The sequence below is a fragment of the Mus musculus genome, chromosome 11 (genome assembly GCF_000001635.26).
Source record: "Mus musculus strain C57BL/6J chromosome 11, GRCm38.p6 C57BL/6J".
Taxonomy (NCBI): domain Eukaryota; kingdom Metazoa; phylum Chordata; class Mammalia; order Rodentia; family Muridae; genus Mus; species Mus musculus.
Genome location: NC_000077.6, coordinates 97136072 through 97157175, shown reverse-complemented (window position 1 = coordinate 97157175; position 21104 = coordinate 97136072). Strand labels below are relative to the sequence as shown.

Sequence of the window (21104 nt, the reverse complement as noted above, 5' to 3'; positions counted from 1 at the left end):
ACCGGCCTGAGGTCTGGATGCAGACAGGGAGATAACCTGTCCTAATCCTGGGGATGAGAGACTCAGACTCTGGGTAACTTCTCCATAGCAGTGGCAGTCCGTGTTCTTTACTGAGTACCACCCTCTAGTGAGACAGTCAGACCTTTAAAAAATATATTTATATGAGTACAGGCACACCAGAAGAGGGCATCAGATCTCAGTACAGATGGGTATGAGCCAACGTGTGGATGCCAGGAGTTAACTTAGGACCTCTGGAAGAGCAATCAGTGCTCTTAACCACTGAGCCATCTCCCCAGTTCCCCAATTAGCTCTTTTTATTCCTCAGTTTCTTTGTAAAACATTTCATTGAAAGAGAAGGCATAGGAATTTTACAAGACTTAGAACATAAATTAGATAGCCAATCAATCGAATGATGAATATCAGACCCTAAAGGCACTGAGGATACATAGTAAGCTGAGCTAAGCCCCCAGATCTATTTCCTGTTGGGCTCATATTAATGGGCAATTAACACAGGTATTCAATAACTTAATAAAACTTTCTTTTTGGTTTTTCCAGGCCGGGTTTCTCTATGTAGCCCTAGCTGTCCTGGAACTCACTCTTACTCTAGACCAGGCTGGCCTTGACTTTACAGAGAGCCATCTGCCTCTGTCTCCTGAGTACTGGGATTAAAGCCCTGCACTGCCACTACCCAGCTTAGCTATCTCTCATTTAAAATTTTTCTTTTTAAAAAATTGAAGTATTTTTAACTTAAGTATGTTCATGTTTTGCCTGTGTGTGTGTCTGTATACAAAATGCTTCTCTGTTGCCCAAGGAGGCCATAAGAGAGCATTGGCTTCCTGAAACTGGAGTTACAGATAGTTGTGAACCACTGGGTGAGTCCAGGGAATGAAATCTGGGGTTGGTTTGTTTGTTTGTTTGTTTTTAAGATTTAATTATTTCATGTATATGAGTACACTGTGTCTTCAGGCACACCAGAAGAGGGCATCAGATCCCATTACCGACGGTTGAGAGCCACCGTGTAGTTGCTGGGAATTGAACTCAGGACCTCTGGAAGAGCAGGCAGTGCTCTTAACTACTGAGTCATTTCTCCAGCCCAAAACCTGGATCTTTTTTGGGGGGGGGGGTTGTTTTGGTTTTGTTTTTTCGAGACAGGGTTTCTCTGTATAGCCCTGACTGTCCTGGAACTCTCTTTGTAGACCAGGCTGGCCTCGAACTCTGAAATCTGCCTGCCTCTGCCTCCCAAGTGCTAGGATTAAAGGTGTGCGCCACCAAGCCTGGCAAAACCTGGATCTTAATGGAAGAACAAGTGTTCCTAATCACTGATTCATCTCTCTAACCCTGCCTTTTACTTTTAGATTTTTATTGCATGTATGTGTGTGTGTGTGTGTGTGTGTGTGTGTGTGTATGTGTGTGTATGTATGTATGTATGTATGTGTGTGTGTGTATGTATGTGTGCATGTGTACCACATGATTATTTTTACGTGTACCATATACATGGTTGGTGCTGGGAAAAGCCAGAAGAGGGTGTTGGATTCCCTGGAACTGGAGTTAGAAGCACCATGTGAGTACTGGAAACTGGTCCTGGTCCTCTGAAGAACAGCCAGTGCTCTTAATGAACAAGCCATCTTCCAGCCCCTATCTGTGCACGGTCCCTATTTTCATTTAATTTAACAAGCCCAGGCTCATTTGAATCTTTGTTATGTAATCCAGGCATGTTTTTATTTCTTCAAGATGTATTTATGTATGTATTTTATAGATAGGAATGTCTTGCCTGTATGTATATCTGCACACCAGAAGAGGGCATTGGATCCTATGGGACTGTAGTTACAGATGGTTGTGAGCCATCATGTGGGTGCTAGGAATTGAACACAGGACCTCTGGAAGAGCAACAGTGCTTTTAATGGCCTCTGCGTCTCTCGAAATCCTGCCAGGCAGGTTTTCAACTCTTTTCTTGCCTTAGCCTCCTGACTGTTGGATTATAGATACTATAATCTAGTATGTCCAGATTTATTTTTTTGTTATTTCAGAGGTAACAAGGGTGTCTGTCAGTCGGGGGCTGGAGAGATGGCTCAGTGGTTAAGAGCACTGACTGCTCTACTACAGGTCCTGAGTTCAAATCCCAGCAACCACATGGTGACTCACAACCATCTGTAATGGTGATCTGATGCCCTCTTCTGGTGTGTCTGAAGACAGGTACAGTATACTCAAATAAAATAAATCAATCATAAAAAGAAGAATCGGTGTCAGCCACCCAGCCTGGGCTTGAATTCATAATCCTCCAGTCTCAGCCTCCCAAGTAGTTGGGGCTAGTAGCACATACCACTGGGGTAATTTTGTTTGGGATGCTGGGGATGTGCTCAGTGGTCAGGCAGTTGCCTAGCATGCACAAATGCCCAGGTGTGTCCCCGCAACATGGACATGAATAACTTTGACTTTGGATAAAAATAAACATTGTTTTTGAGAAAATGAGACAGTTGTGAAACGGCTCTACAACATACCACATCTCCCCCAAAAGCCCAGCCCCAGAGGCTGTGGCTGCTCTGTGGTGCTGCACAATCTCTGAGGAAAAGAGTGTGAAGTCAGTGCAGGAATGACTTCCCCCACTGCCTCACCTCTGTCCACAGGACCCAGCAGCTACCCATGATGGCCCGTGATGGTTCCACAGTGTCCCTGACTTCCTGAGGCCTGGAAGTGTGGCGTCAAAGGTGGCACTGTCACATACATCTAATCAATTTTACCCGCCAGCGATTTGAGTCATCTGGTTTTGATTCAGCCTAATGCCGCTTCTTCCTCCGTTTCAGGCAAGAATGGGACAGGAAAGACAAAAGTTTCTGCAGAGCAAGAGGCGTGGGAGTGGGAGAAAGGCTCTCCTCATGGCTTCCAGGAGGGTTACTTGCCAGAGCTCTGCTTCAGCAGTGTCTCCCTCTCTTGCCATACCCGAGAAGGCCAGTTAGGAAGGTTTCAGACTGACTAGTGCCCAACACAGCTCCCTCTTCTATCTTAGCTGCCCCCCCTTACCCTTTCCACTCCACTGATTCTCTCCTGTCCCCTCCAGAAGAGGAGCCTAGCTGGTTTCATGGTTCTTAGAAGGACTTAGAGCAAACCCAGCTCTCTCAGAGAAGTGAAGTAACTGAAGTCTCGCAGTTTTGTTCCTCTATTCACTCAGTTCTTCAGAACATGCCTTCTAATCCTCCAGGATTTACCTCCAAGGCCATGTCATCTGTGGCTCTTCCTAGACAACCCTGAAGCCATGCCTTGCTTACTCCTCCCTTGCCCCAGCACCTTACATTCACACTCAGGAAGAGCCCTGTCACTGACTGCTCTCTTAGCCCTTGCTTTTTGAGACTTTACCACCTAGCCCAGCGACTCCCAATATGAGATTTACAGACGGAGGTCATCACCCTCAACTTCCTTTAATCTGACTGCTGCTGCTTCCCAGGTGCTGGGATCAAAAGTAAGCACCGTCATACCCAGCCTCCAGCTTTTTATTTTTATTTTTCCAAGACAGGGTTTCTCTGTGTAGCCCAGGCCATCCTGGAACTCACTCTGTAGCTCAGGCTGGCCTTGTACTCAGAGACCTACCTACTTCTGTCTCCCAAATGCTAGGATTACAGGCCTGTACCTGGCCAACTTGTTTTAATTATAAATTCCTTTTTTTTTTTGTATTTGTTCTACCAGATTTTAAGTTCCATGAGAGCAAAAAAGAGCACACTTCTTATTTTCAGTGTCCAGTATGTCATGGATGTTTGAGAGATTTTTGTTAAAAGTCAGACAATCCTCTCGCTGAAGAAGTAAGCTGAAACAGGAAGACTGCTTCTCACTTGATGCCACAGAGTGAAGCTATGTCTCAAAACACGCCCCCAAATAATTTTATTTTATTGAACAATGTAGTGACCATGGTCTGGGATGAGCTCTTGTCCTCAGAACTGTCTGACATGAACAAGAACTAGAAACAGAATATGCTGGAATCAGGGCCAGGGCAAGTTTTCAGGTTTCATCTAATTCTTTGGGGCTTTTGCCCCCAGCCACCTAGAGCCTAGGCTCTAGGGCACCAGGTGACTCACTGAGGCCTGCATTGTAAGCAGCTGCCGGCAGGGGCTGACTCATCCGGGAGAGTGTACTCAGAGGTCCCTCGACCCACTCACTGTCTTTTCCAGCAAGGGAGGACTTGCCATGGCCATGTCTGTGCTCTCGGGAATTGTGGAGACAACTCCACACCTGGCCTGGCCTCCAGTCTTGCATGGCTCCTGAGAAATTCTGGGGCCTGAAGGAAAAGGACACCTACCTTGTCCTTGGGTCTACTGAGCGGGACGACCTGTGTTCCAATCAGCTTGCCTTCATATCTACAGGATAGATGGGTCATCCTATACGGTCTAAGAAAGTTCGTGCCTGCTTGGCTAGCAAATAGCTGACCGGCCTCTGTGTTCTGGACTATAAAAGGGAGCAGGCCAGCAGGAGTCCAAGCCAGTGAGAACCCCCTCCTTTGATGAGTGTCCAAGACTGGGGCCGGTCATCCTGGGAGGAACAGCTTACCCAGCCTAGCATGTTTCTCCACAGTGGAGAAGATGACAACTGCCCTTGTTTCTCAAAGCTCCCCCGGAACAAGAGACCTTTTTCTTTCATCCTTCCCTTTTCAGAAGCACTCTGCTAGAAGCCAGAAAGGTGGACTCAGCTTCCATGGAATCTTCCTAGCTAAGTACTGACCCCCACCAGAGCCCCTTCCCTAGCCTATGCCTGGCCTGCAGAGTTTGCATCTCCCTCCCTCACAAGGCAAGGGCCCTCGAGCTTTGCTCTGGCGATCTCCCAGCAGAGTCAGGCTGGCTTTGCCTCTGTCCACGGTTCTTAATCCACCAGGGAACGAAAATGACTCATTAACATCTCCCCGGCACTTGCAGGGCACCTTGGCGTCTGATCTCTATTCTTTCCCCCTTGGGGTGGCCTGTCCGGAACGATCTCCTGTCTAAGTCAGAGGTGAAGTAACTTGCCCAAGGTCACACACAGTGGGAACGTGGCAAAAAGACTTATCTTCTGCCTGGCAGTTTGGCAGGTGCTCAAATCTTTGTGTAAAGGGCGAGGTATGGTGTTTCTTCATCTTTCTGGCCTCTGGGAGTGTCTTTAAAGGGCTTGGAAGGGATGTCCGTCTTCCCAAATGAACATTTTATCTCCTTAGTTCACGCTCACTTTCAAAGTTAGATTTAACTCTAATGTCTCTGTGTTCAAATAGATAGATTACTTCGATGCCCCTTCCTACGAGAGCAAAGAGTACATAGTCTAGTGATGTTTCTTCTCCGAAGACCAATAAAAAAATAAAAATATTTCCCCCAAATAAACAGCTCCACTTCTTTCCAAAATGTGCAACCCCAAGTCCTGCCCCGAGGCGCCCCAGCACACGGTCCGCAGACACTGCGCCGGTCGGCGGGGAGGGGAGGCCGCACGGCGGGGAGCTGGTGGGCGCCCGGCGCGCTGCCAGCCTCAGCCGGACCGCACCGCGGGGGCCGCCGCCCCTCGCCACGTGGTGGTGGCAACCGCGGGGTCCCGGGCGCCGGTCCAGCTGGAGAGACCCGGAGCAGCCGGGGAGGAGGAGGCGGAGGAGACGGCGGCGGCGGCGGCGGAGGAGGAGCGGGGCGGGCGAGCGGGAGGGAGGGGGCCGGGAGGGGAGGGGAGGGGGTGGGGAGAGACCCGGCGGCGGCGGCAGGGCGCGGAGCGGCGCGCGGTGCCAGGGGGTGGGGGCGCTGGGGCCCGTCAGGGGAGGGAGCCGGCGGAGGGGTGCGCTGCGACTGCGAGCAGGAGCCCGCGGCAGCCGTGAGTGCGGGCCGGGGCCCGGGCTGGGGGAGGGGGAGGGGCGCGGCGGGCCGGGGCGGCTTGGGGCGCGGGAGGCCGGGGCCCGGGCGCGGGTGGGCGGGCGCTGCGCCCGGGAGCAGAGTGGGGAAGGGTCCTGCGCCGCTGCCCGCAGCCTCCGGCCTGCGGGGCGGCTGCCGCTCAGTAGCCCGCCCGGAGCCCGGCCGCGGTGGGGGAGGGGGCTGCGCGGTCTCGGCCCCACAGAGGGGAGGGGCGACAGTTTCTGTCCGCCGAGCCCGAGGGGGTTTAAAGAGCCGCTCTTAAAGGGGCCGCCGGAGGGGCCAGGCGGGGACGGGCGCCCCCTCCCCAGTAGCCTGCGCGGGCGCTCGGCGCGCGGCCCCAGGATGCGGAGGAAGGCAGCTCGGGTCGCACGGCCGGGGTGTGTGGGGACACGGAGTCCTCGAGAGTGGGGGTGATGGCCGGAGATCGTGGGCAGGGATGGGGGTGGGGTGTGTAGTGAGCTCTGGTCGGCAGAGTAGGGGGAGGGGTGGCGTGGGCAAGAGAGGGTTAAAGGTGGGGCCAGCCCTTCAAACACGCGCACACGCTCCTTACTCAGACCTGTCACACGCGTCTGTCGCTCCGGCACTTAGCCGAGGCTGGGGGATGGGGGACCCGAGGCCTGCACTGTCGGAACTCGCGCCTTCGGACCGAGCCCCCTCGCCGGAGCGCACACACGCTCCAGCGCGCGCACACACCTCGGACATTCCCATAGTGCCTCACGTGACACTCGGCCCGAACGTGCCCACCCTACCCACACGCTCACGCACGCGTGCTCACACGCGCGCGCGCGCACACACACGTACACACACACACATACACAACCTCTGGTCACTCCCGAACTCCGCGCTGACCCCGGTCCTCCGCCCCGCAAAAGCACTCATTGACGGCGGCACACCTACACTCATTCACAGACACACACTCCCCCCCACATGGCAGCCACAGCCACACATTCATAAACAAGGGCCCGGAGATGTACACACGCACCCCCTCGCTGCCTACTCGTTTTGGGAGCCCTGAGTCATTCCTGCCCCCCTCCCAGGGCTCCCCATTTCCCTGAGTGCAGGCACAATAGGACAAGCTGGAGTCTCCCTTAATGGTCTCGGTTCTCCTAGGCCCCCTTGCCCAGTTTGCTGCCTCTGACACTCAGCCAAGGACTTCCTGTAGGTCTGCGCCTGGACGGTTGCCACAGCCCCGGCGCACTTGGGGAGGCACTTCCTTTTCCTGAACTCTGGGATCCTGCGGGAGGAAGTTGGGCGGGGGCCACAGAGGCCAGGCTGCCTAGCGGGACTAGCCTTCCTTAGGAGCAGGCGACAGAGGCCTGGGATGGGAATCTTGGCGGCTGTCGAGGTACTTGGGGAAAAGGGAGGTCTGGGGAGGAGACCAAGCCGAGTAGTCTAGGCAGGTTCTGGGCTGTGCCAATGCTGGGACAGCAGCCCTCCCTCCCATCTGTCCACAGGTCTCTCCTCCCTGCCCCTGATCCTTGGTCCTGTTTATCAGTTGTCCCCCACTCCACTCATGACGTCTATCTGGTTCCATTTCCTTCTATAAGCAGTCACAGCAGGGGATAGGGCAGAAACTTGAGAGAGAAGAGAGAGAGAGAGTTAGTTGTGAGATCTGTCTCTTGGCTGAAGCTCCCCAGCTACCACAGGTTCCTCAGACCAGCATGGAAGAGTTGGGAACAAAGAGCAGGTGGTCCTCTTTACTCTGTTCCTGCACTCTCAGGAGGCCCAGGGTGGGCTGAAGCCCTTACCATGGAGTCCATGTTTGAAGATGACATCAGCATCCTGACCCAAGAGGCCTTGGGGCCCAGTGAGGTGTGGCTGGATGGTCCTGGAGACCCGTCCCTGGGAGGGGACATGTGTTCTGCCTCCCACTTTGCCCTCATCACAGCCTACGGAGACATCAAGGAAAGGCTAGGAGGCCTGGAGAGGGAGAATGCCACCCTCCGCCGTCGCCTCAAAGTCTATGAGATCAAGGTCAGAACCTAGATGTGATGGCGAGCTGAGCTTGTAGTTGCCTGCAAGGGCAGGAGGGTCCCAAGAGGTGGCCAGCACTGGAGGCTGCCTGGTCCCTGAAGAAGTGGCTGCCTTGGGGATGAGGAGCTCTGCTCCTGCAGCCAATCTCAGGGGTGGAGGAGGAGCCCAGCTTTGGAGTGGTGGGTCCCATTGGAGGGGGCGGGGAGAGGCGCCTGTGAAGCTGGCAGTGGGGTTGGGGGACAGAGCGGTCCTGGGATGGGAAGCCAGGCTTCTCAGAGGACGACCCTCCCACAGTATCCGCTGATCACTGATTTTGGAGAGGAGCATGGCTTCCCTCTGTATGAACTCAAGGATGGCTCCCTGCTGGAGGTGGAGAAGGTCAGTCTGCAGCAACGACTCAACCAATTCCAACACGAGGTAAGCCCTTGCTTCGCTTCCCAGCCAACCCCACTCCCTTAGCCTCCTGCTTCCCTCACTTTGCCCTCAACCCCGCCCTGCCCCCGCCTTCCCTAAATCAGCTTCAGCGCTTCCTGTTTCTATTGGGAATAGGGTTGGGGAGGTTGGGAGCCCCCTCTGCTCCCTGTCAAGGCTGGTCCTGACCCTGGCACACCTCTCCGGGCCTACCCAGTTGCAGAAGAGTAAGGAGCAGGAGGAGCAGCTCGGGGAGATGATCCAGGCTTACGAGAAACTGTGCGTGGAGAAAAGCGACTTGGAGACAGAGCTGGGGGAGATGGTGAGGCCCAGAGAGCGGGTGTGTGTGTGTGTGTGTGTGTGTGAGGTATCTGACGTGATGTGATTCTCTACGTGCATTCCAACCCGATGAGTGTGTGCTGCCTGTGTGTCACACACACTCTGCTGCGTGCACACTCCCTGTATCCACTCGTCCCTGTCTGTGAATGCCTGCTTTGCCGTGTGAATGAGACAGTATCATCCGGGTCATGGGTGACTCTGTACCTTGGGCTAGGATGCTGTGTGTGTGTGTGTGTGTGTGTGTGTGTGTGTGTATTTGGCTCTCACACTGCATCAACCCTGTACCTATAGTATAGTATAGTGTCTGGGAGAGGGTATAAGTGACAAGAGAGGTGCCAGAGCTCTCCATAGTCCCAGCACAAGCGTGATGAGAGTTGCCATGTGGCCGTTTGTGTGTGGGCAGGTGGCAGTATCAGGAGATAAGGTCTCTGCCAACTCCTGTGCTGTGACCTTGATCAAGTTATTTAGCTCTCACCCCTCATCTGAAAAGCAGAGAAAAACGGTAAGCCATCTCACTAAGCTGCTGTGACGGCAACGGGACATTTGTGTAAAACGGTTTTCCTTTTATAGTCAGGAACGTTTGCTTGGTAGTCGCAGCGTGCCAGGCACTGTTCATATCCCTCTACACACATTTACTCATTTTAGCTCTCACAACAATCAAAGAGGTAGGCGTGGTACTGCTATCCCCATTTTATACAGGAGGTAGACAAAGCTTAGAAGTGCTTAAGTCCTGTATGCAAATGCAAGTCACATCCCTGAGGGTTTGGGGTGACTGGACCTGGAGCCCAGTGTTGGCATAAATGTCTCTGTGTGATAAGACCCAGAGGAGGTTTGGCTCTGACCTTGCCGGCACCAGTAGCCAGAAACATCTGCATTGCAGGAGCTGTGAGAGGAGCCTTCATACCTGTGACCACTTGTCGTGTGAGTGTAGGACACTCCAGCTGTCTGTGCTCCAGTCTGGAGAGTGATGACTGCCCAGCCTGGGGGACTCTTGGGTTTGGGAGACCACAGGGCTCCCTGGCGCTCTGTAGACCCTTGGCCGTCTGTCTTCCCTGCAGCGGGCCCTGGTAGAGACTCATCTACGGCAGATCTGTGGTCTGGAGAAACAGCTGCAGCAACAGCAGGGCCTCCGGGACGCAGCTTTCTCCAGCCTGAGCCCCCCAGCTGTCCCCGCCTCAGCCTGTCCTGACTTGGACCTGCACTATCTGGCTCTGAGAGGGGGACCTGCCTTGGGTCATGGTGAGATCTTAGTGACTCCTACCTTCCTGCTCTCCATGTCTCTGTTTAACTCCCATTTCAGTGTGACTGGGCACCTCTGGCTTGCCGAAAACCCCATTGCAATATGCTTCTTTTTTTTCCTTTTCTTTCTGGTTTTTTCCTTTCTTTTTTTCTATTTGTTTGTTTGTTTGTTTAAAGATACATAGCCCAATTGGTCTGGTATTTACTGTGTACGCTAGGCTATCCCTGAACTTGGAGTAATACTCCTTATTCTGTCTCTCCAGTGCTGGGATTACAATCATATAATATCACACCAGGCTGGTGTCTTCAGTATCTTAAATTTATTCATAATTATTCCCTTCTCCTCTCCAACCGTTCCTCCTCCCCAGCTACTTTTCACAAGTTCTCCCACTGATATCCCTTGGCCGTTCAGATCGTGCAATTCTCGGGTGTGCCAGCAGAGGGCGTCCCCACTCAGTCCCCCTAGGCTGTCATGAGTAGAGGCCCCTGAGGATGTTCCCGACTGCTGGTTCTAATCTGAGACACCTTCCTGAGCCCATTCTTGTTTCTCCTCCGGCCTCCCTGATTGAATCTACAACAAGCCCATTCTTAGTCCCCTTGGAATAGTATCTGCTCCTTCCTTCGTTGTTTGTCTTTCTGGCTCCTCTCAGTCCCTGCCCATACCGGTTTCACTTTGTGCGGATCTGGGAGTCAGTTGGGGCAGCTAGAGCCTACCCGACATCATCTTGTCTCCTGACAGCAGGTTGGCCTGGCCCTACGAGTGTAAGTGTGAGCGAGCTGGAGAGGAGGCGCCTGGAAGAGGCCCTGGAGGCTGCGCAGGGGGAGGCTCGGGGGGCTCAGCTCCGGGAGGAGCAACTCCAGGCGGAATGCGAGAGACTTCAGGGAGAGCTGAAGCAACTGCAGGAGACCCGGGCCCAGGTAAAGGGTGCTTTGGAGCTGCACAGAGTAGCCGAGGAGGGAGGGGTCTGGGCAGAAGTGAAGCTGGCTCTGACTTCTTGCTTCTCTCCTCAGGATCTGGCCTCCAACCAGTCGGAATGTGACATGGCTTGGGTCAAGAGAGTTGGGGATGATCAGTAAGTCACATCTAGCCCTTGCCCTCTCGACCCCATATGCTAGGGGACTATCCCAGGGCTCCATCGTTTGCCCTCCGTCTGTCCACATGATTTCAGTGACCTCTCTTCCTAGCTCTTGGGGTGTGGCGCCTGGGTTGCTTACCACTCTGCCCCTGTCACAGGAAACGGGGAGGGACTCTGAAGTAGTCTGAATCTGGACCAGGCCCATCTCCTCTCACCCTGTGGGGTGGGAGATGTACTCAGTGGCACTGCGCCCCGTTCTGTGTTCTCTATACTGAGTTTGTATACTAGAAACAAAACTTCGTGGGTCAGGTTACCCACTCTGACTTGTGAGGAGGGAGGTAGTCTCCCTCATTTAGGATCTGACCTGCCTTGTCTGTTTATTTAAAGGGAGGAGTGCTTGAGATGGGTAGAGGGGAGCTAGCTGTGTCTGTGGGGCCTTGGGATGTGCTGAGCAGCACGGGAGGTGAGTGCTCACGGAGCCCGGTGACTTTCAAGGCCTGCCGCCCCACTCTGAGAAACTGCTTAAACTTCCTTGTGCTTAGTTCCTCTCTGGGAGATGAGGCAGGTGATACAGGTTCCACACATTCCTTACCAGAGAACACTGAGGCTCAGAGAGGGAGGAGCTAGCCTTCCCTCACACAGCATAACCAGTTCCCAGGATCCCAAGGGCCCTCCCTCCCTTCCAACAGGTTTCCTCAGTATCCTCTCTGCTCCTGGCCAGCCAGGGGTACCCCTTGCTTCCTCCCCCTTGCAGGGTGAGGGCCTGGGTGGAGCTGTGACAACCAGAGAGGGTGAGAACCCAGTGTGTGGGACTGATGAGGGAGACCCCTCCCTCAGCTAGGCTTCTGTGGGGGTTGGGAGGGAGCTTGGTGGAAAGGGTCCACCCTAGCTTGTGACTGGGGCTCGGGGACCACTGAGGCCCCTATGTTCAAACCTGGAACACACACATACCGACATAGTGTAAATACTTGCTCATCCCAGAAGTTATGCCAAAGGCACTACTAGGAGTCAGTGGTTCCAGCCCCTTCTCATAGTGAAAGTTACACACACACACACACACACACACACACACACACACACACACACACACGAATGCATGCTTAATGGAATTCACAGGGCTGACATACCAGCTTTGATCCCAAGAACTCGGTCTGGGTTGGGGAAAGGCCTGGCCTTTGTCTCTCTGGACCCTGGGCAGTCAGTCATTCCTGTCAGATGTGAGAGGGGAGGGTGAAGTAGAACTTGGGAAGGGGCAGGGAGGGGAGGATCCTCAGGGAACAGGGATGCGTGTGCAAGGGACGAGGGATGGATAACACCATCTCAGAAGGTGTTTCCAAAGTTCTGTCAGTCACATTGCTTGTTCTGGACAAACTAGTCCCTTCCCTCCCGACCTGAGGGAGCTGGCTGAGGCAATTCTCCCATGGTGTGGTGGGCTCCCCTTAGGCTTGTGTGTGGCTTCTTTGATCATAGCCCCCTGGATCTCTGTCAGCCTAGCAGGCCCTGCCTGCTCATTCCTTCCCTTCAGCCTATGTGCTTCTGGACAGCCCCAGCGTGACAGGATCAATTCTCAAAGGAAGTCCTTACTCTCCTGGTAGCTTTATTTTCTTATTAATTCAGTCTTTTTGGTACTAGGTAATTCCCTGGGGCTCCCGCCCATCCTCCCACCTAAAGATGGCTCAGTCACCTCTTTCAGCTCCCAGGATCAGCAACCCTCCTCTTCCATTTACTTCCGCTGACTCCATATCAAGTGGGAATTTTATTGATGGGCTTTCCTGGGAGTGAAATGCTGGTACCAAATTACCTAGAGAAGGGGGGCAGCTCCTGAGTTCAGCCTGTCTCTCGGTATAAATCTTCCTATCTTGAAAGGTACCTTCCTTCTCAGCTTGTTCGCTGGGGCAGCCAAGGTGATCACAGTGATCCTCCTTCCACCAATGCCTGTAGGAACCCCGTCCTGGGGCTGTCTGTGCTTAGGAGTAGGCCGTGGACATGGCAGGCAGTTCCTTGTTCTCAGCTCCTGGCCCACAAACTCTAACCACCAGTGGTTCCCAGCAAGCAGGACTGACGCCAGGCCAGACACACCAGGCTGGCATCCTCTGGCCTGCGGGTAAGATTCTAGTGGAGAGCTTGCTGCCTGGTGGTCATAGCCCAGCCCAGGGAGCCAAATGGCCACAGAGGAAGGCAGGGAGGCAGGGAGGAGGGGGCAGTGGAGTTCACTGAATTTGTGAGGATTTTCAGGGAGGGAAGGACCCAGGGAGGTCCCAGTCAAGATGGCAGGTGGAGGATGCCCCGTCTCCTCCCCTCCGAGCCTGTGGATTCCTGGGTGGGGCTGCTGAAAGGATGGCAAATGCTGGGGAACACAGGCATTTTAGGGAGGGCTCCAAGTAGATCGCGTCTCTGGAAGTCAGGTGAGGTCTTGGTGGTGAGGGGCCCAGTGAAAAGATGAAGTTCACTATGGGTCATGAGGGGGAAATAGTGAATTACAGCCCTTTCTTTCTTCCTAATGTGGGGGGCTCAAGGTTGCAACCTGGGGCCTTTTCCGCCCACTCCTCCCACCCCTCTCTCTCCACCCACAAGCCTCTGCGTGGGCTGTGGTTAGTGGTGGGGAAGTGTGAACTCAGAAGAGAGAGGATGGAAACTCTGCACAGAGGTCAAGGGCAGTGTGGGGTGGGTCAGGACGGAAGTCGGAGACCCCCATGTACCCTGAGCTTAGCCTCCTGCCCCCAGAGCCAGTAAGCCCAGGGCCCCCTCCTCCAGACTTCTCCCCCTCCCTACTTCCTTTCCTTTAAGTCTCCTTAGGCCTGGTACCCAGAGCACAAAGAATTAACCTCTTAGCACTTGCAGCCACAGGGCACCCTGAGGGTGGGCAGGGGCTCTGCTGGTCTGGCGGACTGTGGGTTTGGAAGGCATTTCCACCCTGTGCACAGCTGCCGGCTGGGCCCAGAGCTGAGGGCGGCCCCTGTCATCCTTCTCCCTGTAGAGACATGCACACCTTATCGCTTATCACTGAGCGGTTTTTGTTGTTCTTTGTCAGAGAGTTTTGGTTTGGTTTTTGTTTTTTAAGACAGAGGTTCACATAGTTTTGAACTTGTTAGAGAGCTGAGGATGCCCTTCTAATCCTTGCTCCCCCAGGTCTCCCTCCCAAGCTCAAACGTTACAGAGTGTGCTACCAACTGAGGTTTTTATTTATTTTATTTTATTCATTTATTTATTTTGAGACAGGGTCATACTATGTATCTCTGGCAGTACTGGAACTCACTATGTAGACTAGGCTGGACTGGAACTCTCAGAGATGTGCCTGCCTCTGCTGGGATTAAAGGCGTGTGCTACTATAGCCAGCGCTTTTGTCTTTTTTTTTTTTTTTTTTTTTGAGACAGTATGTCACCATGTAGCCTTGGCTGGCCTTTAACTAATGGTGGTCCTCCTTTTTCTTCTTCCCAAGTGCTCGGATTATAGACATGAGCTACTACATCCAGCATACTAAATCTTAATCCAGTACCTTAAAGGCCAAAGCTTTGACGTGGCCTTTCTCACCCACACCTGTCTGTCTAGACTGGACCCGAGGTGAGGTGCTATCTCTACAAAGCTTTATCTTACTCTCATAAACATGAGGCACTAAGACATTGAGGAGCCAGGGATGGGCAGTCCAGGCAGGTCCCAGCTTAGAGTGACCAGGCTCACTGTTGACTGCTCGGGTGGTTCTGCAGGTAGGAGGACTTTTATAAGAGGGTGACCATGTGATTTGTTGACCAAATTGCATCACTTTTGAAAGTGAAAGGGGACATTGTTAATTATGCAACTAGTGTGAACAGGGACAGGCCTGGGCAAACTAGGAAGCCTGGCTCCTGCCACACTGTGAGCTACTCAGTCCCACGGTATCAGGGAAACTTTTGGGCACCTAGCCACCTCACTCTGCCTGGGAGAGAGAGGCTGCCCTGAAGAGCTCAGGTCTGGGGACCACAAGTCTTAGCTGGTCGAGGAGCATGAGGGCTCAAGGCTCTGGAAAGGAAGTGGTGGAGCACTGGCTTGTTGCAAAGCGACTTCCTCCTCCGCCAGCCCACAACCTCAAGTCCGCTCCACGGCCTGGTGCCTGTGGTCCCCTCCCTGAGGGTCTGGCAGGCGGGAAGACTGATGCTGGGTGTGCCTGTGGGTGGGTGGAAAGTTTGGCCCCTAAATTCCCCTGCTGGGCGGGGTGGCTGGGGCGTCGAGGGGCAGCCATGGGTAAAGATGGAAGGGTTGGGAGGGCCGGGAATGCTGTTTCTCACAGGCCTGCATCCAGGGATGGTTCTGACCACATGGCAGACCTTTCTCTGGCGTCCCTCTCCTCACACACCTGATTCTGTCCCCAGCCCTTACACTGTACTGTGCCTGATTTTTACCCCTATTTCTTATCCTGACCCTCAACTGTACCCATAGCCATGACCACAGAAGAACTACCAGCCCCATATGTAGCTGGACCCTCATGGTGGCTGTCATTCCGTCTTTAACCCAGTCTCATGACTTGGCTGCATTCTGGCCCTACGGAATCCACCCTGTACTGAGTCAGGAGGCTGAGGGAGTCTGTGTGGCTCAGAAGCTGCTCTGAGGCAGAGAGGTTTGGGAGTGGGCGCTCAGATCTTAGGTCTTCTGGTTTGCAGGTGCTTCATTAGTGGCTGTGAAGACAAATGCCCTCGGGGGGGGGGGTTGAGATTTCCCCGGACTACTGGAGGGAAGGATGAATGACATGTTAAAAAAGAGTGGGAGCCCCCCTCCTGCCGGCTCTGCTGCTGGTGCGCCGGCTTCTCTAAAGACTCCAGGGCTGAGGTGCCCAGAGCAAGTGTTTGAGCCACTGCTCTGCGGGCACCAGGATCTGCCCCGTCCTTGTGTGCCTGTCAGCCTCCTTCACTCTTCCCAGGGTACAGCACTTCTCTCAACACCTGGGCCTCTTCCTCCTCCTGTTCCCTTCTGCTTTCTCCCTTCATTTCTCTCACTTCCATGAGGTTTGGGAGCCATATAAGTAATGTCTATAGCCTGGACTTAGGAATCTGGGAGACTGGTGCTCCTATCCGAGCTTTAAGGACACGGCCAAGTGACTTTACCTCTGTGTACCTCTTTTCTTACCTGTGAGGTGGATTGGCTTAGAGTAGGTTGTGAAGACAAGTGAAGTTCCCAGCATGGAGCCTGGCTCCCTATCAGTGATCATCACCCAGGGCTTCGTGTGCTGTTGCTCACATGACCTGTTTCTCCCCCAAGCCATGACTGTGAAAAGCCTCTCAGGTGTGGCCAGGAAGTCAGGAAGCGGGGTGTGTATTCAGACGCACGTGTGAGGCTCTGTGTTGTGTTGTCAAGTTGAGTTTTTTTTTTCCACTGAATTGGCAGTGTTTTCAGTGAGTCACTCTAGTATGCAACCATCAGTGTGTGAGGAGAGAGAAGCCAAAGAAAGGGCATGCCCCACAGGCCTGTGGGGTGTCAGGAGGAGGCCAGAGCATGTCAGTCTGTCCAGGGTCTCAGAAGTCTTTGTGAGGCTGGGCTGGGGCTCTTAGAGGATGTATCAGCTTGCTCTGGGCCCAGTGTCATCTCGGAGAGGGTTTGAGCTCTCTGAGCCAGGGGCTTCTTCAGTTTCTTGTAGCTCCAATTGTTTTCCACTCCAAGGAGAATGCCAGGCGCTAGGCTGTGGAAACTAGGGTGGCTCCTGACAAGGGAGCCAGCAGGGGAGCAAGGGGCCTTGGGAACTGAATGTGACAGGTGAGATCTCCCAGGCAGGGTGTGAAGGAGCCGACCTGTATCTGTCACCTGAGATGCAGCAGGGAAGGTGGCTGAGGATAGCAACTGCTTTCTGAGCAGACCTGACACTCCACAACTGTACTGTCCTGAGCCCCCTGGCTCCCCTGCTGTGTGTGAAGCATGATCCTGCCCCCCCCAAGCCCCCAGTCTGACTAGGAACACACAGCTCCTGCCCTCGGATTGCTTTCAGTCTAAAAACTGAGACTTCCCTGGAGGAGTCCCCAGTCTGGTGTGGGACACACCTGGACTTCCTGGCCTGACAGGAAGACATCACGCCTTCGTAGACTTGTGAGATGAAGCAGAAGATGCGTCTTACAAACATGGGACCTGAGATATGGTGGGTTGGTGGCCATGGAGCCTGAAACTGGGCTCCCAAGATGACGGGCAGTGAGGCCTTGTTTTCCCTAAGAAGTGGGCTTAACTCCCAGAGTTCTTACTGTAATTGGATTCAAAGTAGTGTTACACCATATCCCCAGATTACAGAGAGTGCCAGTCTCGGAGCCCAGTCTGAGCAGCCTAACCCTGAACTTGATCTGTAACCCAGGCTGTCTGTCAGTTCTTCTACTCCCGCATCTGCCTCCTGAGCAGCAGAGATCCTGTCACCAGGGGCCTGTGCTGATATGTGTGTTGTGTGAATTCAGTATGGCTTTCTTAGGAACTGCAATTTCTGCAACAATTAGAAAAACGTTCACACATACCTGTCTGAGCTATGGTCAGCCCCCAAATGGGATTCAGTTCAGGGACCCCTTGGTATCTCTCTATTCCACATCCTTGCCCTAGGCAGGGCTCCCTAGAAGAGATGGCTGTGGCCGTGGGTCTTAAAGCACAGTGGATCCCTGCAGCTGGGCTAGGTGTGAACGCTGTATGGCCGAACAGGTTCTTTTCTACAGCCAAGGCTGAAGAACCACATCCCTTTTCTTCCTCACCCCTTGCCCTCTGACCTCAGGGTGAACTTGGCGCTGGCCTACACAGAACTGACAGAGGAGCTGGGTCGGCTTCGGGAGCTGAGTTCCCTGCAGGGGAGGATCTTGAGGACTTTGCTGCAGGAACAGGCCCGCAACGCAGGTGAGCTGGGCAGGTCCCTGGTGTGGGAACAGGAGTGCTGGGCCCTGGAGTCATCTTCCACTCCCTGGGTGGGCATTGCCATTGTAAGCCCTCTGGCTCGCCTCTTCACGCAGTCTGTCCTGCTTTGTCTTGCCCAGGCCAAAGGCACTCACCGCTGTCGCAACGTCACTCCCCGGCCCCTGCGTGCCCCTCACCCTCCCCGCCTGCCCGACCGCCGCCCTGTGCCCCGTGCCAGTCCCCCGCTGCACAGCGCCGTTCGCCCGTGCCCCCGTGCCCTTCGCCCCAGCAGCGCCGCTCGCCCGCCTCGCCGTCCTGCCCGTCCCCAGTCCCACAGCGCCGCTCGCCCGTGCCGCCGTCGTGCCAGTCGCCCAGTCCTCAGCGCCGCTCGCCTGTGCCACCCAGCTGCCCGGCCCCGCAGCCCCGGCCGCCGCCACCACCGGGGGAGAGGACGCTGGCCGAGCGTGTCTACGCCAAGCCGCCCAGCCACCACGCCAAGGCCGGCTTCCAGGGCCGCCGCAGCTACTCGGAGCTGGCGGAGGGGGCGGCCTACGCTGGTGCCTCCCCCGCCTGGCTACAGGCCGAGGCTGCCACACTTCCCAAGCCCCGCGCCTATGGCGGCGAGCTCTACGGCAGGCCGCTCAGCCCGCGCCGAGCCTTTGAGGGCATCCGCCTGCGCTTTGAGAAGCAGCCATCTGAAGAAGAGGAGTGGGCTATGCCGGCCAGCCCGCCCAGTCCCGAAGCGGGCACCATCCGCTGCGCTTCATTCTGTGCGGGCTTCCCCATCCCAGAGTCGCCTGCGGCCACCGCCTATGCCCACGCTGAGCACGCACAGTCCTGGCCATCCATCAACGTGAGTAGTGTACTGCTTCCCTCAGCCTGGGTAATTGAGATGCAGAGCAGAGAGTCTGCCCTCTCTCTGGGGTCGCACCTCATTGCTTATCTTCACACACAGTAGGCAGGGACGACCCTGCAAACACATCCTAGTTTAGCCTTTCCCTCCCTCCTTTTCCGGTTGGTAGGAATGAGTCCCCACCCCCACCTGTACTATTAAAAGTGTGGTGACAGTACTGGCTTTGATTCCGACTCCACTGCATAGTGTCTGAAGGACCCCCTTCAAGTTCTCTCCGGTTGTCTCCTCGGTAAAAGGAAGATGCTGCTGTTATTGTCTTAGGTTTTTAGGAAGAGGCAATGGACCTAAAGTACTACTCAGCCTGTGTGTCTCAAGCACACTATTGTTGGTGAGCGAAGGATGGGCTTCTAAAAGGGACAGAAGAACATGGACCCCCTTAGGGACAGGCCTACCAGTTCCCTCCTCCAAGCCTCAGAGCCTGGGCTCCTTTCTGTCTGTCGGCATGGTAACCCATTTCAGGGCCCGAGACTTTCACTAAATCAGTGAGTTTCCTGAGTGTCTCAGCTACCCCTTGCCACTTGGAAGGACTAAAATCGGGGTTGTATGTGGCTTAAGTTGACTGTGTTTCAGTCATTCCAGAAGCATGCCCAGGTCTTGGTTCCCCTCCTTACTGATGTGCCTGAGGTAACAGAGCAGTGACTCTTATCTGCTTTCCCAGCCCTGTGGGCAGGGCAGTAACCGCTGAGCTGCTGACTTGCAGTGGATGCTGAGGATGGCGCTGGAGAAAGGATAGCCAGACTCCTCCATGCCTGCCTCCATGCCTGCCGCAACCCTCCCTGATAGCCGCAGCTCTCCCTGATAGCTGCAGCCCTCCTTGATAGGAGTCCTAGGAAAGGGCAGGTGGTATGTGAGACCGAATCTAAGTGCCTTCATTTTCTTCCCACAGCTACTGATGGAGACGGTGGGCTCTGATATCCGCAGCTGCCCCCTCTGCCAGCTGGGTTTCCCTGTTGGGTACCCAGATGATGCTCTCATCAAACACATAGACTCCCACCTTGAGAACAGCAAGATCTAGGGCACCTCTCCCACAATTGGCTGTTTCTCTGTTCTCTCTCTCATCGCCCCCCCAAACACTCACTTTGAATGCTGCATGAATCTCGTGGGGGGCCCCTGCCCCTTGCGGTCCCCAGATACCTCCACTAGCTACCGAGTCAATGTGTGTGCCGTCTTCCCTGGTCCAGGCACCACTCAGCTCTGGCTCTTTCCTGGAGGTCGACCAAGGCTCTCCCCATCTTCCTGGTTTCCACTGGGGAGCGGGGATCTGGTCTGGGATGAGGAGGATATACCCTCCACCTCTCTCTGCCTTTCTGTTCTTCAACAGGGTTGTCTCCAAGAGGAAGTCTAGTGCTCAGGGGAGGGAGAGGAGGAGGTGTCAAGAGCTCTGGGAGCCCCTTCCCAAATGTCTGTCTTTCCTGGGCTGTGTTCTTCCAGGAAAGACCTCTTGATAGGGTCTCAGAGCCTGCCCTGCACACTGATGCCAGCCCTTCTGTCTCATGACCGACCAGCTTGGGGCTCGTGGTACTGGGGAAGGAGGCATCTTATTTCTTGTTAGTCACTGCAGGCCAGCTCTGTTCTCCCCCTCTGCTCACCCTGGGAAACCAGGTGGCAGAGGGGTGGGAGGACCCTGCAGGCCTTGGATGATCCAGCCCAAAGGGGCTGCCTTGAGGCTGGGACTCCTGGGCCATTACCCTCAATCCAGGGAACTGTCTGCCAGCCTCACAGGCCTGGGCTCTTCAGGAGCCCCTGGCACTAAGGTGCAGATCACCAAGGCAGATGCCTCCCCCCATCACCCCCACTGCAGCTCCTGACACCACAGGTTCCCCAGAGCCCAAGTGTGACTCAGCCTGTGTTTGCTGGGTAGGTGTCATCAGCCCCTGCCTTCCAGGCCAGAACCTGAGATTGGGCCCAGGGTGCTGTGGAGATTAATTTCAAAAGAGCTAACCCCCTTCCCATACCTACCCACCCACCCCTATATTCCCTCTGTGAAATCTACCTCAGAGTCCTCCCCTCAGAAAGACAGGGGAGTGGGAGGCTGGGGCCCCAGGCTGAGGTGGGAGCCTCCCGAGGGAGTCTGCTGCCCACTATGAATCCACCCCTCGCTTTGAGCCTCCCTGGGGCCTCGGCCAGCCGATGGCAGTGAACGCCACTGTCCATCGAATGTGCCATTCTGATCCAAATCTTCCAGGCCCCCTCCCCACACCCCTCCTTCCTCTGTGAAGGGGGTGAGGGGTATGTCAGCAGGGAAGGGGCCAAGGACTCCAGAGACATGTCATTGTACCCTGAGTGTTCCCCAGGGAGGGGACATGGGGAAGGGGGCCTGTAGAGGGGAGAGAGGGCCAAGTGCTCTCTGAACAAGTTGAAAGTCCAAATAAAACTTACCTGTTCCATCTGTGTGCGCTCAGGCTGTGCTTCCGTGGGCGGGACCGGGGTCTTGGCCCTCACTCGGAAGGTCTTGGAAACCACTGGGGAGCTGGGGCTGGCGAGCACGGT

At 54.8% G+C, this 21104-nt stretch overlaps 1 protein-coding gene and 1 non-coding gene across 8 annotated transcripts; both read left to right on the top strand.

Annotated features, from left to right (window-relative positions):
• Positions 1-5669: 5669 nt before the first annotated feature.
• Positions 5670-21005, top strand: Tbkbp1 (TBK1 binding protein 1). 7 transcript variants are annotated; one of them, NM_001372527.1, is made up of 10 exons: positions 5670-5802; positions 7561-7814; positions 8109-8231; positions 8443-8547; positions 9623-9803; positions 10546-10721; positions 10815-10876; positions 17586-17704; positions 17842-18554; positions 19501-21003. In NM_001372527.1, exons 2-10 carry the CDS (start codon positions 7590-7592, stop codon positions 19627-19629), a joined length of 1833 nt encoding a protein of 610 aa, NP_001359456.1. In that variant the 5' UTR covers positions 5670-5802; positions 7561-7589; the 3' UTR covers positions 19630-21003. The 7 variants fall into 7 exon arrangements, with proteins under 7 accessions (NP_001359456.1, NP_001359458.1, NP_001359457.1 ...); NM_001372529.1 differs by having other exon boundaries at positions 10543-10721; NM_001372528.1 differs by lacking the exon at positions 5670-5802 and adding an exon at positions 6057-6217.
• On the top strand, positions 10757-10812 carry Mir7235 (microRNA 7235). The gene has a single exon (NR_106094.1). It is a non-coding gene; the product is annotated as a microRNA 7235 (primary transcript).
• Positions 21006-21104: the final 99 nt, after the last annotated feature.